The 18,338-nt window shown below is 35.4% G+C and overlaps 1 protein-coding gene across 16 annotated transcripts in view; it reads right to left on the reverse strand.

Annotated features, from left to right (window-relative positions):
* CRPPA (CDP-L-ribitol pyrophosphorylase A) overlaps positions 1 to 18,338 on the reverse strand; it is a 410,033-nt gene that overhangs the window by 101,634 nt on the left and 290,061 nt on the right. For 13 of the 16 annotated variants that reach the window (XM_089917677.1, XM_089917676.1, XM_089917679.1 and 10 more), the window contains one exon: positions 2,370 to 6,653. In XM_089917677.1, coding sequence (XP_089773803.1) covers positions 6,549 to 6,653 — 105 coding nt within the window. In that variant the 3' untranslated portion in view covers positions 2,370 to 6,548. Of the gene's footprint in view, positions 1 to 2,369; positions 6,654 to 10,849; positions 10,988 to 18,338 lie in introns of those variants that run through there. The other 3 variants (XM_089917681.1, XM_089917686.1, XM_089917685.1) reach the window with 3 other exon arrangements.

An 18,338-nucleotide genomic window follows, 5' to 3' on the forward strand; every position in this document is an offset into this window, starting at 1 on the left:
CTGTGCCACCAGGGAAGCCCCTAGGTTACTTTTTAAGTCTTGGCAATCCAACATTATCACATGTAGTCGTCACAGTCCTTTCTCAATCTTCACAGAAAATACCATTTGTAATATTTCATTTACCTAATCAATATTTATTGAGAAAGCCAAACTGATCAATGTTATTTCACCAACTGCAAAATTCAGGTTTCAGCTCCGTGTGTTAAAAAAGAGTTCAGATTATTTATCCATTCACCGACTCAATGTCGAGCACATATTTTGTGCCAGATATTATTCTAGACAGTCACTAGAAGATATCATATGAAGATTCAAAGTTCTTGCTTTTATATAATTTAAATTCTAATGAAGAGGCAAAACTTAGAGATGTGAGTAGTAAAGGAAATTCTTTTTAAGGAACTAATTATTAGACTGATGAGCAAATTGAAAAAAAAAGAGCTGGTTATTCGAATATTTAAGAGGACAGAACTTCAGACTGAGGAGACACTATATTTGTTTTTGGACACCAATGACAGAATAGGAAAAATCAAAATTGCATAATGAGTTTTTCAATTTACAATAACACCAGGAAAGAGTAAATCACAGCAAAGAAATGTGGAAAGTGTTTGTAAAGGCTATAATTTCCAACACAGTGTTCAGCCCACTCTTTGCTGGTGACTCAAAGTGGGACTTCTCCTTTGAATAATATTATTTGAATTTTTAAAAAATTTATCTTTTTTGATTGAAGTATTATTGACATACATTATATTAGTTTCAGGTGTACAACATAATGATTCAATATTTGTAGACACTGCAAAATGATCGCCACGCTATGTCTAGGTACCATCTGTAACTACCATCTGTAACTATACAATATTACAAATTCTTTTTCTTGTCGTAATTACTTTCAAGATTTACTCTCTTAGCAACTTTCAAATATGAAGACATTTTTAAGAATCGCAGGTTCTAATATTTCAGATATGAAGAGAAAAAATTCCTGGCTCTGCTCAGGTCAAGCTCATCACATTGACACCATTCACCCCAAATTTTCCCACTGAGCAAACACTGTGAACATTCATGCTTAGGGAAGTCTCATGACAAGGGAAGACTTCATACTTCCTCCTGCCTGGGCATTTCTCTAGACCTTCCTTTCTCTTGTAAAGACAGTGAATGGATTTCAACTTCTCTTTTCAGGTCTTGTGTTGCTGAGGTGCAAACGTCTGTATGCAACTCTGGTTCATCAAGGAAGTATTTCCTTCTACTTTTCCATCTTCCACTTTTGTTATCCAAATATGCCTGATCATTCATTGCCTGAGGAAATCCCAACAACTTTAGAGCTCACAGGGATCACCATCTCTGTGAATGATAATAACTGTATGTGAGTATCAGTCTTTGTATGTTTTACTGGCACATGCAGATCCAAGGATGTTCTAAAATATGTTTGTGTGTTGGGGGTAGCAATGCACAAAGGAAAGGAAGAGTATAGCAACACTGAAAGGTAATGGGCTTTACCCATTTTCTTTCTCTTGCTATTAACGAAAATAAAACTGAGATTCCCATCTTTGAGAGTCATTCTTTAAGGGATCTTAAAATAGTATGTTTTACAGACTCACAGACTTAGAGAACGAACTTATGGTTACCAGGGAGGAAGGATGGAGGAGGGATACATTGGGAGTTTGGAATTGATGTGTACACACTGCTATATTTAAAATAAAATGCTGTTTCATGGGGAAAAAATAGTATGTTTTATAATATTATAAAGGATCATGCTTAGGAATATAAGCTCCAAAGTTAGACAACCAAATTTGAATCACATTTTGCCCACTTGGTGCTCGAATGACTCTGTTACTCAAAGTTATTCAAAATGTATGTGCCTTAGTTTCTTCATCTTTTAAATGGAGACTGGTATACTACCTAGTACCTGAAGCTATTATGGAAAAAAAAGTTATGTCCATGCAAAAGTACTAAGAACAGTTTCTGGAACACGGTAATCATTCAACAAATGTTAGCTATTTCTACTATCTATTATTTTAGTAGCCCGTATTTTAACTCAATGTCATTTCAGGCCCCAAAAAGTTTAACTTCTTTTGAAAACTTTTCTATAACATTCAGGTCTATTTTCCTCCTTCAGTAACTACTAACTAGGGAAGGAGGCATCCAGAGAACCTTCTAATACTTTGGGATCATTGCCCTAATCAACAGTTCTCCTGGTAAATGTTCTGCTTTAGCAAAATGTGTGTCTCCAGATATATCCTAGACTTGTGAGAGCAAATGTACCACACACTGCCACAGATCTTCTTTCCTTGCTTACCAACTGTTGTTCGATAAAATGATTCAAAATTCAGTACTAGCAAAAAAAAAAAAAAAAGCCAATGAGCATTTATTGAGCTCACCTGTCTGCTGGAGACCCTGCTGATCTCAGCTGGGCTTCTGCATCCATTTGTTAATTAGCTGGAGGTCAGGTGATCCCGGCTCTCATTTTCCTTTGGGAGGCAGCAGGCCAGGAGGAGTGTGTACATCATGGTGGTGGCAGAAGTGGGAGAGAGCAAGCAGCAACATGCAGGGTCTCTTAAGCCTAGTCTCAGCGGTGCACTGCCACTTGTGACTCACTCTGTTGGTCAAAGCAGGTCACAGGATGAATCCCAAAGTCATGAAGTGGACATATATTCCTCATATGGAAACTAAATGGAGGGAAAGAATATTGCTAAACAGTAATTCAACCCACCACACCCATGCAGACATTATTAAGTGGTCACAATATTCTTTTCCACTGTGCCTAAGTATAGCTTTTATATCCTTAGCTGCCACAGTAATTGCTGGTAAACCTGCTAAATATGAGGGAAAGAGAAAAAATCTGACTGAGACTTCTGGTTTTGCAAATTTTTAATATATTTTACAGAATAATAGATCTGAATCTCAAATTCTATTTTCCTCTAATGTAAAAGATCACACTTATATTTTGAGAATGTCCTATTCAGTTATTCAATTGAGACTGAGTCAGTTTGAAAAATATGTACATATACACTAAATATCAATGAAAATTGTCATTAGATTTTAAAATATCAATGATTTAGTTATCAATTACCTATATTTTGTTGTGTAAAGAGAACATTTAAAATATTTAATGGTAGTTTCTTACTTTTCATTTAAAAAAATCCATACTTTTTCAGTTTTGAAACTAAAACCATACAAGAACATATATTAATGTTACAATGCCAAACACCAGCTACACAGCCACTTCTTGTCCACGTATTTTAAACCATATTAATAAACCCTAAAACAATATGTATTTTTCATTTATTCTGTTTATTTTTGAATTAAACTTTTAAAACAATTTCAATCTTTCTTATCTCAAACGGCTTTCTTCACATTTTAATTAAACTATTATCATTTGTTTCCTTGATATAGTTAGTTTCAACATTAAAATGAAGTAAAATTTACATATTTAACAGAAGAAAATGTAGTACTACAACTTGATTTTTATAAAATGAATATTGTATTTATATATATAAAACGTAAAATTTGATAGGTATAATTACAGATGACCCTCGAACAACACAGGGATTAAAGGCGTTGACCCTCCCAGCAGTCAAAAATCTGTGCATAATTTATAGTAAGTCTTCTGTATCCATGGTTCCTTCCTAGCTACTGCTGAAAAAAAAACACGTATTGGACCAGTGCAATTCAAACCTGTGCTGTTCAAGGGTCAAATGTACAGTAAACTAGCATAGGAAAAGAGCATTTTCCTGGTAAACCAATGCAAAATGCTTAAAGTGACCACAATAAGAATGGCTCTCGGTAGAATATAGGGGTCTGAGGTCTTGGTAGAATATAGGGGTCTGACTTTCATCTGTAGATGAGTCTATTTGCAAGAAGTCATCTCTCAAATTGAGCACTTTCATGAAAAAAAAAAATACTACCTCTTACCAATATGTCATTAATCAAACTACCGATCGCACTGTGTTAACTTCCTAAAAAGGTTAACTTTAAATTGCATGTAATTAAGTAGCATACATTTAAAAAGAAAACAGCCTTTCCAAAAAATTTGCACAGGTAGAAAGCAATTTCAGCAACTCTCAGGCATACTTAGTATAATTTTTAAAGGGATTTTGAAAAGTAAAGTGAAAATGGACAGTTTTCATGAAAGTAATTAAGTTTCCCAAAGTGGAGATGAATATATAACTGTAAAGTTGCCTCTGGATCTCTTAACAAATAACAAAAACAACTAATTTATCTTTCCCTCCTGGCCAATAATTCTCTTCATCCCCTTTATCCTTAGCTACAATTTCTGTATGTTGGAAAGATGGTTGGAAAGCCAAAAGCTTCAGGACTTTCCTCAGGTCACTGGACTGATCTGTCCCTCCTCGTCCATTCCTCCAACGCTCATTCAGAGCCTCTGGCTCATTTCCCAAGGCCTCTCTGTTGGATGTCCTTTGCCTGCAATCATTGTTATAGAGGAAATGAGCTTAAAACTTATTCTCAGTGGTCCTGAGTTTAACATGTGTCTTTGGAGAAGGTAGTGAGGATCCCTGAGCCTCAATTTCCATCTAAACTGTAAAGGATGTGAGGAGATTTCTTTAAATTATTTTCAATGCTGTGAATCACTGTGTAAACTATAAAGAAAAAAATTAAATGCCATAATGATGATGATGATAATTTCAGACATCGTCATCTTAATATTTTATTAACTAAATCTCATAACACTAAATGTTTACAATTGCCTAGGGTAAAGGCATACTAACTGTCCCAAGATAAATTCTTGTCTGGTATAATGTTCCCTTCTGTTGAAATCTAAGGTAACTCAGTCAGCACTCAATAGATACAGTGATGCTTGTGCCAGAGACTGCCTAGTTTCCCATCACGTACCTAAAGGCACTGATTTTCTCCTTAAAATCTTCGTAACTTTTCCCCTTTTGCCTTTATGAGCACTTCTCAAATTCTTAAAACATTTCCACCTGAAGATGTCAAAACGCACACCTATGGCCTTTTACAACGTAGCCAACCTGCCTTAACAACAACAGACATTCTAACCAAAATCCACACACTGCCCTTATATTTCCACCCTCAAGATTTTTAATTAAATGATTTATTTTACATTTCTTAACATCCCTAGAGAAAGAGAGAAAAAGTGGCGAGCCCAGGAATTGAGATCTAAGCCTACATTCATTCAAACAACACATTTCATTTAGGAGAATGAATTGCAATAATTACTTCATTTCCTCTATATTCTACTCACTATTATTTAAATGTAAAATATAAACTCTCCTACTATTATGGATACTTGAGAAATGAAGGCAAAATCACCCAACATGTTAAGAAGAGACTGCACAAGGTAGATATTTCATAGTCTATCTTTTTTTTTTTTTTTTTTTTGTCTTACACGGGCCTCTCACCGTTGTGGCCTCTCCCGTTGTGGAGCACAGGCTCCGGATGCGCAGGCTCAGCGGCCATGGCTGACGGGCCCAGCTGCTCCGCGGCATGTGGGATCTTCCCGGACCGGGGCACGAACCCGTGTCCCCTGCATTGGCAGGTGGACTCTCAACCGCTGCACCACCAGGGAAGCCCTCACAGTCTGTCTTTAACTGAAAACATTTCATGCAATTTTTATAGTTCCCACGTGCAGCCTAAGCCCTGGCATAATCTGATCTATGTGTTTTTATGAAGTGTATATATAGAATAAAAGGCATCTCAAATGACTGGATTGACAAAACTGTAAAATATAAGGTAAGGGACAAATCATCAATATTTAAGATGTATATACCAGTGGAAATTTGAAAGAATAAGAACTCGATTTAAAAAGGCAGCAGTTATCCGTATCAAAAGAAAATTATTTTATGTGCAATGGACTCTCTTCCTTTTAGAAGACTAACTTAAGATTGACCAAAATAACTTCACTTTCATGAAGCTTTCCAGTCTTCTTTTAAAGTTATTCAGAAAAATCAGAAGCCTTTAAAAATAATGTAAGTCAAAACTATATTTCATAAACCAAGGAAAACATACAATTTTAAAACATTAGAAAAGCAGGAGATTACATCTCCTTTAGAGATCTAGGGTAATGTGAGGCTAATGGTACAGATACTCAAACCAGAGTTCACTGCTATCTCCTCTTTTTTTTTAAGGTGTGAAAAATTGGAATGCAATTCAAAATAACCCATGGAGAGAGGATAATGTTAGAATTAACAATACTCATTAATATTATTTATTAGTTTCATTATAGTGTGATTTACTAATTAACAGAGAGATAATAGTTGACATTTCCTAAATTCTCATTCCTTGGAGAATTAGCTGACTCATCATTATTTCTATTTTATCTTTCATGCCTTTGTGAAAAGGCACACATTCTTTATGTGAAGGCTATTATTTTCCACTTATCTGTTCTTTTCCGGTTTAAGCGATTTATATTTGACATGCATAAAAAGTTTTCAAGTTCACCTAAGCATCACATCCTCCAAATTATAAAAGACATAAAATACAACTTAAACATTCTACCATATACAATTCGGAGAGAAGCACAAAAGAGATACTTAGGTAAATGTTTCTAAGAACACAGTAGGTAATTTTCTTCATGTTCTTTATGCTACCAGTAGTTGACCAATGAGTCCGGAATTTCTTTCTTTGATTAAGGCAGCAATAATGGTGGCACCATGCCTTAAACTTTCCTGTAGCTTCTGTTCATCCTGAAAGAAAAGATAAAACAATAATTATTTTAGAAAGAAAAGGTATCAACACATTAAATTTAATAAGGACCTACTTTTCTTTTTAAAAAAAATTTATTTTTGAAAAACTTTATAAACATAAATACATTGTATAAGTTTAAGGTGTACAATGTGATGATGTGATATACATACATACAGCAAAATTATTACTAAAGTAGGGTTAGTTATCACACCCATCATCTCATATAGTTACCATTTTTTGGAAGGGGGGTGAGAACGTTTAAGATCTACTCTCTCAGGAACTTTGAAGTATACAATACAGTACTGTTAACTATAGTCACCATCTGTACATTAAATTCTCAGAACTTACCCATCTTATAAATGGAAGTTTGTATCCTTTGACCAACATCTCCCCATTTCCTCTACTCCTTAGCCCCTGGCAACCACAATCACAGACTCTGTTTCTATGTGTTCAAGGAGACACTTTGCAAGGCTTGCTATTCTTTGGGCTCAGCACTGCACAGAACTCAGACCACAGCCATTGTCCCAAATAAAGGAGAAACGCTTTTATAAGCACTTTCAGTATAGAAAAAATATCTGCTGAAAGTACCAAAAGAAGCAATGACACAATTTCAAAAGCTAATAATATGAAACAAAAGATTATTTTCCCTTAATCCAATACTGAAGACCAACTTTGGCTCTTCACTTAAGTGTGAATATTTCTTTGATGATACAAGCCTTCTCTTCACCTTTTTCTTTTTCCTGAGGGTTCTTCAACAACAGACTTTGTTATAAACTGTGAGTACTGGTGTGGAGGAAGAAAACAAAACAAAAAACCTGCTTGTTTTTGAAGTAAAGATCAGGCAGATTTGTGAAAAGAGTTATTTCACAAGTTGCTAAAATGTGATTTTCCCTTTGAAATCATATTTCCCTATGAAATTCTGTTTTTTCTAATTATTTAGGCTTCTTGAAGGTATGAGGGGATGATAATATGAAGGGAAAATGAAAGAGGAAACAGTTAATATGTTAAATCCTTGGGTTATGAATTGTGCTAGGTTTAAAAAGAGGGATCTGGTAACCAATTTCTACACTTCGGCATCGTCCGTAATGCCTTATCCCAACATTCAGTACATCACTGGGACCCATTGTTTCTACCTCCTTAACGTTTCTTGAATCCATATACTCCACTCAAACCGCCACTGCCAGCATAATACCTCTGGCCCTGAATTACCAAAACAATCTCATAGTCTCTCTGAAGTCTGTCCTCTTCTATCCTATTTCCCACACAGCAATGAAAATACTGATTTTAAATAATAAAAATCTGATCACATCATTATCCTGCATAAAATCTTTTGAAGGCTATATTTAAACTTCAGGATCAAGTATTAACCCTTTACCTGGAAGGTCTTTTATCCTTCCAGCCTCTTCTTACCATTCCCTTAAAATCACTCAGTTCTCCAAGCCATGTAGAACTGTTTAAGATTGCCCAATCTGGGCTTCCCTGGTGGCGCAGTGGTTGAGAGTCCGCCTGTCGATGCAGGGGACACGGGTTCGTGCCCCGGTCCGGGAGGATCCCATATGCCATGGAGCGGCTGGGCCCGTGAGCCATGGCCGCTGAGCCTGCACGTCCGGAGCCTGTGCTCCACGACGGGAGAGGCCACAGCAGTGAGAGGCCCGCGTACTGCCCCCCCCCAAAAAAAGATTGCCCAATCAAGCCATTTTTCAAGGTTTCATCCCTTTGCACCAGCTAAATCCCTTTGCCAGAAAAGCTGTCTCACTCCCTCTCCTGGCCTAGCTTACCCTAGTTACTCTGAGGTTCAACTCAGTTATCAGTGACTCCTGAAATCTCCCTTGACTGCTGTTCTTCAACCCAATTTGAGTGAGGTGAATCTATACGCTTCCATAGCTATGAATTCCTCTAGCACACTGAATTCTTATAGTCTTTTTAGCTGGCCATCTATTCCACCAGATGATCAGTTTCTTGATGTAGAGAATATTTTACCTTTGAATATAAAAAACTTAGTTCAATGCCTAACACATGGTTGCCCTCCATATATTATAACAAATTCAAAGCAAAGGAGGGTTGACAATGATAGACATATGTTCACCCTTTCAGTCTGACTCATTTGTTAACAATGACCACTATTTGGTTACTTTGTTTACTCCTATTTACATATTTAGCCAGAAGTCTGGCAACAGTACAGAGAAGAATATTATCTTATCGAAGCCTTCCCACTACCACCACGCCTCCACTAGCCCAGGCCTGGGTTTCTCATCTATGATGATGGTAGTAAGAGATCACCTCTGCTTAAACTATTCTTTCCTGTCAGTTTCCCTGATTGTGTTCCAAGAGGTGGAACTGGGGAAGATGCACAGGGGCTGTATGGTGGCTACTTTGCCTCTCGTGAGTGAGTTTTAATGACATTTCAATAATGGATTTCAAATGCTGTACCGGTTTCCAGAATATCAAATCACATTAGCTAATCATTTAAAAGCCAAATATGCTTGAGCTTAAAATGTGATTCACTTAGATAGGAGCAGATATCATTCATGACACACCATTTATAAATACAGAAATAGTATTCTAAAACTGAATAAAACACAAACCAACTATAGGTATGTATTTGTCACTCAATAATTAATTAATTACAATGTTGCAGGGTATGATACACATCTACTCCCAAGTCTCATTAAAATGAGACATACAACAGATGATGATAATTAAGGTTTCCCATTCAAAAATAAACAGAAAAAGGCTATCTGTATAACCTCTTTGAAACCAGTTTACACTTATAATGAAAGCAGCATGGTAACAAAGAAATGAAGGGGGAAAACCTGTTTAAGATCCTAGGGCTAGAAAAATCACTTTTCTCTATCTTGGAATAAATCTTCCATGCTCATTTTGATTACTCCACAACTTACATATCTTTAGCTACTAACAAATTTAAGTAAGATTGTTCTTTTAAAGATTACTTTGGCAATTTTTTATAGGCATCATTTGGAAAGACTCGAATTCAGTGAGAAGAACCTATGTTATTCCACTAAATATTTGTTTTCCCTCTCTGCCTGACCTCAATCATTCCATCTTTGAAAAATATGGGATTTTAAGAGCTGATTTAAACAAGATGGTGAGACAAACATATACTAAGAAAATTCTAGTATGTACAAAAATTAGACAAATAATGTATGGATTTCAAACTCATTTCAAAATTCCATACCTCTATAAAAGTATTGATAACGTAAGTAAAAAATGCAAGGAAATAAATCTTTAAAAAGCATTTCCTGCTGAAAGTGGATTTGCAAAACAGTGTTTTCAATCCTTGATGGAGATAGGGAGTGGAGGGGCATTCCAGGTGGTCGTTTTATTATCAATCATCTATATTTATGCACATGTATATGCATACATTCCTTTCTGTGCTCCAAATATTATATAATAAAAATGTTTAGTGTTAAAACTACGTAAGCAAGGTCAACATGAACACTGAAAAATCACGTTGATGGTATGCACTCTTGATATGCTATCATGAAATGATATTGACCTCTGTGGTCTCCCTCCTCAAAACCCATAACGCCAGTCTAGTCATGAGAAAAAACATCAGACAAACTCCAATAGAGGGACATACTACAATATATCTGACCAGCACTCCTCAAAATTATCAAGTTCATAAAAAAACAAGGTTACTCTGAGAAGCTGTCACAGCCAACTGTGGAGACATGACAGTTGTCTCCTAAGGAGACATGACAACTAAAGGTAATGTGGTATCCTGGGATAAAAAAAAAATTTCGGTAAAACCAAGGCAATCTGCATAAACTATGGCTTAGTTGTTAATAATAGGGGAAACTGCACAAAGGGCACAAGGGAACTCTGTACCATCCTCTCAATTCTTCTGTGAATCTAAAACACAAAGTGTATTATTTTTCAAGAAAAGATGTGTTTAATCAGGCTCTGGAGTCAGATTGCTGGTATTCAAATACTGGCCTTCACAACTGTCAGATATCTTTGAGCAAATTATCAAAGTTTTATAGTTCTGCGTTTTTCATCTAAAACTGGGGTAACAATATTATCTACTTTACAGATTTTTCTGTAGGGACTAAACCAGGTAAGACATGTAAATCACAGATACCTAACAAATATTCTATAATAACAGCTGTTAGAATTATCATTTTTACGGAGGGTACTGTTTCAGCCACAACAATAGCTGATAACACCTACTCACCATACATAACCATTAAATCTGGTAAACTCTATGTAAAAATGTTGTTTGCCGATCTAAGACAGTAACCAGTGCATATCTACAGTCCTTGAAAGCAGAGACCATTCATCTCAGATGTCTTGTTGAGAGAATTTTTCGAAACTATAAAGAAGAGAAATAGAGTCCAAGTGAATGATGGTCTCTCTGGATATAAAAGACAGAGATTACAATTTAAAGTTGACAAAGGTGGCTCAGATTGCGCGAAAAACATCCCTGCGACGGGAGAGTTGCAAAGAAGTCCTAAAATTCTGCTGAAAATTCCCCTTATTTGGCCAGTTCCTAATCGGCACTTGCACAGGTAGACTCCATGGGGCCTAGCAGAGAATAATTTCTGGGAAGCTGGAGCAATGAGCAGAGATTTTAGAAGCTGCACTGCACTTAGAAGATTAGATGTGAGGTAGGCTGGAACAAGAAGACCTTGGTGAAGACCATGCCTATAACCTAGGAATAAAGACAAAACTGAACTAGAACTGCCCTAACAAAGCTTTACAAGATCCAGAAGAGCCAGTTGATTCCCCAGTAACACACATGCTTGCCAGAACAAATTTTAATATTCTTTGGAGGAAGCTAAAATAAACTAGAGCTTTTATAATGCTTTGTAAGTAACAGATGGCATACAATAAAATATTACTTGACAAGTAAAGAACACAAAGCAGCAAAAATAAATAAATAAATAAATAAATAAATAAATAAATAGACTACCCATAAACAAGAGCAAAAAAAAATCAATTTAAACAGACCCAGAAATGATCCATATATTGGAATTACCCTGCAAGGATTTCAAAATAACTAAGATTAATATATTTAAAAAATAGAGGAAGAGAAGGAAACGTTGATGAAAACTGGGAAATTTTAACATAGAATTGGAATCTCAAATAAAAAAACAATTTTTAGGCTTCCCTGGTGGCGCAATGGTTGAGAGTCCGCCTGCCGATGCAGGGGACATGGGTTCGCGCCCTGGTCCGGGAAGATCCCACATGCCGCAGAGCGGCTGAGCCCGTGAGCCACGGCCGCTGAGCCTGTGCGTCCGGAGCCTGTGCTCTGCAACGGGAGAGGCCACGACAGTGAGAGGCCCGCGTACCGCAAAAAAAAAAAAAAAAATTTTTTTACAATTTTACAATATAATACTTGAAATTAAGAATTAATTGATTTCATATGAGATGGGAAGAGCCAGAGACAATATCAGTGACCCTGAAATGAAGTAAAAAAATATCCAAACTGAAGCAAGAGAGAAAAATGGTGAATTACTACCATAATCATCTCATACCTTGTAATCACATTACTATTCCATTTCCCTATTCCTTATCTACTGACACACCCTACCACCATCACCAAGAAACCTGCTTGGAACATTTAGAAAACTACATATGGGTTATGTCAGCAGCCATGTCATCTGGGAATATTTACTCCATGAAACAAAAAATTTGAAAAATGTTAACCCCATCCCTAGAAAACCAATGTGATGTAATGTACAAATATATGTACAGGACTAGACTGTAGGTAATATTGCTACAGCTGCACATGAGAGAACAAGGGAATTCAGAGCATGGTAAGAGCACATGAGACAGGAATTATCCTCAGGGAGACAGAACCAAATGATGAGAGAAAGAGGAAGAAAATACTATAGAGTCCAGGATGAACAAGAAATAATTTGGGCCAAGAAATGGCTGATCCTTAGAGTGACATATCAATGTGATAAAGCTATTGTAAGAAGAGTGGGTACCCAAATTTTCACAATAAAAAATTAAGAAAAAAGCACCCAAATTAAATTTATCAGCAGTTTACTTACTATCTGTAACTCCAGCAACATCCATGGCTAGGCTTCAGACAGTAATTACTTGTTATCTTATTGTTCTGTTCACTTGAGAACAATGTCAAATTTTTGAAAAACAATAAAAATTGCACTCTATCTTCTCATAAAAAAATAAAAATATAACTTCTAGCTTTAAAATACAACATTCACTCTTTTTCTTGGTTACAGCTGTATTATAAACTAGAAACTGGTCCTAAAGGTAAAAAAAGGATGTAGTAATCAGGTTTCTTAAATTACTGGGAAGGAAAATATCAAACTGTTAACAAGAGTTATTTTTGGGTGACAGATTTATGGCTATTTTTATTTCATCTTTATGTTTTGCTGTATTTTCAAAATTTTCATAATAAACACACTTTATTCTAATAAGAAAAATAAGTTATTTTAAAACTTAGTTTCAAGACTTTAAAGTCAGGGACTAAATTTGATTTGTTATCTCATAAAATCAGTACTTCATAATTGTCTAGATTTCCAGAGAATATCTATCCCCACCAAAAACTTCAAAATCTGTACAAAGAAAACATTTTTGTTTGAATATTGCAATTTTCAATAAAAGATTTCCAAAAGAATCATATTAATAATTCACAAAGTTATAGCTTTTTGCTGATTTAGAGATTAAGAAAGTTATAATGGAAGTTAAGCTAAAAGTAACAACAAAAAATGTGTACTTAATTTTATTTAGCATGTTAACAGTTGCTCATTGAGATTTTGAAGGGTTTCTTACAGTTGGATTTTTTAAATATCAGGAAGAATATTAAAAAAAATCAATATAAAATTGCTATTTAAAATTTTTTATATCCTTGAACTGAATTATTTAGGATTAGAATTCACCATGGGTTTTAAACTTATCATATTTAGCTATTTCTCTATCACTTTGTAATTTCAAGATTACGATGAAATATCCTATGCTTAGATCGGGGCTTCCCTGGTGACTCAGTGGTTAAGAATCTGTCTGCCAATGCAAGGGGACACAGGTTCCATCCCTGGTCCGGGAAGATCCCACAGGCCACGGAGCAATGAAGCCGGTTCGCCACAACTACTGAGCCTGTGAGCCACAACTACTGAAGCCCGTGTGCCTAGAGCCCGTGCTATGCAACAAGAGAAGCCACCGCAATGAGAAGCCCGTGCACGGCAAAGAAGAGTAGCTCCCGCGCAGCAAGGAAGACCCAACACAGCCAATAAATAAATAAATAAGTTTATTTAAAAAAAAAAAAAAGATGCACAGAAGTTCTATTACCATTATCTTTTAAAAACATAATTTTAAAGTTACTCGAGTAATTAAGTCTTGTCAATGGAATCCTGTACTTTAGGTTTTTTGTATGAGATATATATATATGTATATATATAATTATTATTATTTTTTGGTTGATGGTAGGTTTCTTTCCCGTGGTTCTATCTATCATCTTCCATAGAGTAGTGAAGTCTCGATGCAAAAATTCTCATGGGACCTCTAAGCCTTTGGCAAGCTCTTTGGAAATCAGGGAAAATGGATTTCTTTACTTTCACAGAAGATTGGGAATGAAATGGCACCTCCATTATTCATAGCAGCTTTTTTCCCTGCTCCCCACCATCAACCTCACAATTTGAACAAGTAACGCCTGCAGTTTCAGAAGTAAATGACGAAGAAGTAGCACCTTGCAAGTGTACAAGTGGTCAATTTTCTGTAATGTCATATCCTCAGAATTCCTTACTGATCCACTGTCGCTTTCAGTTTTCTCAAAGGACAACTTTTGGCAAAACTATACCCAGTTTTGGCAAAACTTGAAGAACTTTTTAAAAGGTATATTTCAAAACATTAAACCCTATCATTGTACTACACAGATATCAGTACTTGAATTAAAGAGGTATAAACAAATTTATGGTATGCTATTAGAATCAAATTTATGTGGAGTTTGTAGGATCTTGTCTCAAAGAATGGCAGGAAAAGCTATGACATCACTGTTCTCCAAATCTTTATAGACAACCTAAACGGAAATCTTTTGAGATTTTCATCTTCCATACACATCATTACTAAAGAACACAATGTACTCTCTTAAAAGAACATCTATAAATTTAAAATATATGTATAAATGTATTATTTAGGCTTTAGATGTCTCAAGAGACTACACAGATCTTTTGGAAGGGTAAACATTACATTGTCTCAGCAAATTCCATACCGAAAGCTTAATTCAAGTTCCATGAATTACAAAACTGTCCTGAAATTCAATTTCCGTATATTTTGGTATTAATATCTTTCTGCCACGCATCCTTGTTTTGGTGGACTCATGCAAAAATTATCTAAATGCCACAAAATTTCAATCACTCTAAACAAATAAAACCTGTATCTATATATGGCCATATATCTATCCATCCATAACACATACGATATACAAAAATCCTAAGCTGTATACTTTAGAAACATTTTAAGTTTTGTTACATTTGTAAGGTAATTAATATCGTATCAAAATAATTAGAGGCTAAATTTCCTTTCTGTATACATTTTGCTGATATGGAAGCAAAAAAAAAAAATCTAATGGTAACACACTGTCCCCTAGTGGAGATGAAAAAAAAAGTTCGTTATTTGTAAATTTCCAAAACAGCAGGAAAAAAGCAGTCACTTACTAATAGTTTGTGAAAAACAAGAGTCCTCTCCAAATGCAAAGTATTTGCCTCTTGATCATTTGAGTGAAACAAATGTCTCCTGAAAACCTCGACAACAAAATACTAGTTAAAATGCACTTGACTTTACTTACTAACGGAAGTACCACACAGCACTTTTCGTCTCCTTTACTCTCCATGCCTAGCACAAGGTCTTGCACGTACTGAAGGTTCTCAGTAAATATTTGTGAAACAAGATAATTAAGAAGAAAGAATTGGTCAAGAAACCCTGAGGGGGCAGCACTGTCACTCTGCTGAATAAGAACAGAGACTAAAGATTAGGAAAGACCCAAACTATGCAGCTCTCAGAGCCAGAGTGCAGTGGGGTAAAACCTGGGCAGCCAAAAGCACCAGACATCTGGCTTGAGAACTCGCATGTCATTACAGTGTCAGTTATTTCTAGATCTGGGACTTGTCACACTGTCATACTTTATTTTCTTACATCATTCATAATATCAATTCTCCCACTTAATAAAGTTGAAAACTCTGTCTCATACACAATGTCTCTTTTAATTAGCAAAAATGTTTTGATCCTATACAACTTATCCAACAGTTACCAAGTCCTGTTAGTTTTCTACTGTGACATCCCTCACCAGCTATACTCTGACCACTCTCAGTCTACATCCTTACCATCCTGTACCTAGATTCCTCAAGGATGTCTTAACTGGCTACTTCTCTCTGCCCATGGCTACTGTTCTAATCTCACTAGAACAACCATTTTCATTGTGTCAAACCCACATTACTTGCAGCACAAACTCCATCTTAGCATTCAGGACTATGCACAGTCAACCTAATCAATCCTTCTGGCCAGTTTCCACTCCTTTACTATACAGAATCCACTTCTGTGGCCATACTGATATAATCACTGTTTTCTCTTCTCCAGTAAAATGGTTTCCCAATAATTGTCTTTCTAATTCACATCAATTTTCAAATACCTGGCTGTGATGACTTCCTCTTATGAAATCATTTACTTTAGTACACATCAGTAATTTGCATTATCATACTTTGCCTCACAATCTCTTACAGTCTTGTTAGGTTTGCATACGTACAGATCCCATTTTCTTAGCTAAATTGTAGACAGTAAAAGGCAACTCTCCCAAATTAAATTCTAAAATCAAATAAAGTACTATACCTATAGTAGGTACTCAGTAAACTAACCAGATTAATCTGCTAGTTACTTCTATAAAGATCTGGCTTTATATATAACTATTAAGACAGCTTTGAAGCATCGATGTTTTTAGATAAAGGATATATCATTATGGAAATAACCCCCTAAAAACAAAAATAAGAGAAAAACTTGTATCTATACTTGGAAACTGAAAAGGTGTGAAAAACTAGAAATTTGTGCTACATGATTCCTCTCCTATGAAAGAAAGCCTGGTCTCAGAGATAAGTGTAGGGACACTGAGAAATTTACACTAATAAACCCAAGTCAGAAGGATAAAGGCAGACAATGAGGCAGGCATTCTCTTATTTGAGGTGGTTGCATAAGCAGAAAATCTGTATACCAGGTGTTGGTAGGCAATGAGTCCTGTTTCCACAATGGGTGAGAAAAGATAGGGTGGACAGAAAGATTATTCAGAAGAGTATCTTCTTGAGTGGATGGCCCAGGCGTTAGTAGAAAAATGTACTGATAATTTCTCTTAGAGCATAAAGATTGGTTGAATTTTTCCCATAAAATTTAGATTCAAACTTACAAACTTAAATCAAGGAAAGATAACTAAAGTAGGCCAAATACAAACATAACTTCTTGGTAGCAGCATGTGTGTGTGTGGAAAGGGGGGAATTACTATTGAAATAGTTTTGAGCAGTTAAAAAAGAAAAAGATGTCTGGTTAATGACCATTAGACTCTTAAATATTGGTTAGATGGGTAAAGAGTTAGTATCCAAAGTTTTCATCTTACATTTCCACAGAAAAATATTTACCATTGTATTAAAAAGTCTATTTCCTTCCAAGAAGAAGATTTTCAATTGCAACTTACAAGAAGAGTTCTATCCTGACCAGAATGGTGCCAATTTTTAAGTGTCTTAACTAGCAGAAAATTAGCCTGACAAAGCTCCCTCCCACAATGAAGAGCAGAGTTCTTTTTCATGGAGAAGGACACATGGTAGAAGATTACCTATAGGGTTTCTTCCTAATAAGAAGGTAGATAAAAATCAGCAGATATGTGAAACAATTTTCTAGGTGGAAAGAACCTTCTGGAATCATTAGAATTAACTATATTTCTCTGAAATGATGTTGCTAAGTGAAAACAAGATTCAAGAGTATACTTTGAACATAGAAGTGGGAACAAAGTAGGAATAATTTTATGTCTCTAGAGATTCATGTAGATATTAAGTAAATGTATTTTAATTAAATATCTCATTGGAAGTGGTATACAACCTACCTATTCTATATAAATTTGACTTAGATAAATGGAAGACAGACTTGAAAATCTCTAGAACTTAGAAGAATAAAAGACTTAAAATAATGAGAAGAGCGTCAAGACATTAATTAAAGAACCAAACTGTATAAGGGAAACTTGGGGAGAAAACACAGATAATACAGAAGTCATTATAAATATGTAGAAGAAAATTCCCTGAGTTGAAGAAAGACCAGTGTCTGCAGAGACACAGGTATCATTTAGACCCTTGCAAAATTAGTGAAAGAACCCCCCCCAAAAGAAGCCATATTCTGATGATACTTTCAAATTTAAAGATAAAAATTCAACAGGCTCCATCAGGCAATACAGATTATTTTCAATAGGTAAGAATGGCTGATGTGTAACTTCTCTGAAATATTAAATACCCCAAGAAAATGGGATCTAAAGAAAAGATTGTTACCTAGGAATCCTGGCTGACTGTAAGAAGGACAAAAAAGCAGATATTGTGGGATATGCAAGGGCTCTGAAAGCATACCCATTAGCAGAGTCTTTCTTTTAAAAAAAAAAAAAAAAAAGGAGTACTTAAAAAGTTAACGTATTCAATAAAGAAATAAATGAGGAAAAAAATAAGAACAAGACTCCT

This window comes from Delphinapterus leucas, chromosome 9, assembly GCF_059928025.1.
Source record: "Delphinapterus leucas isolate spDelLeu-1000000601 "Yukka" chromosome 9, BTC_Dleu_Yukka2, whole genome shotgun sequence".
NCBI lineage: Eukaryota > Metazoa > Chordata > Mammalia > Artiodactyla > Monodontidae > Delphinapterus > Delphinapterus leucas.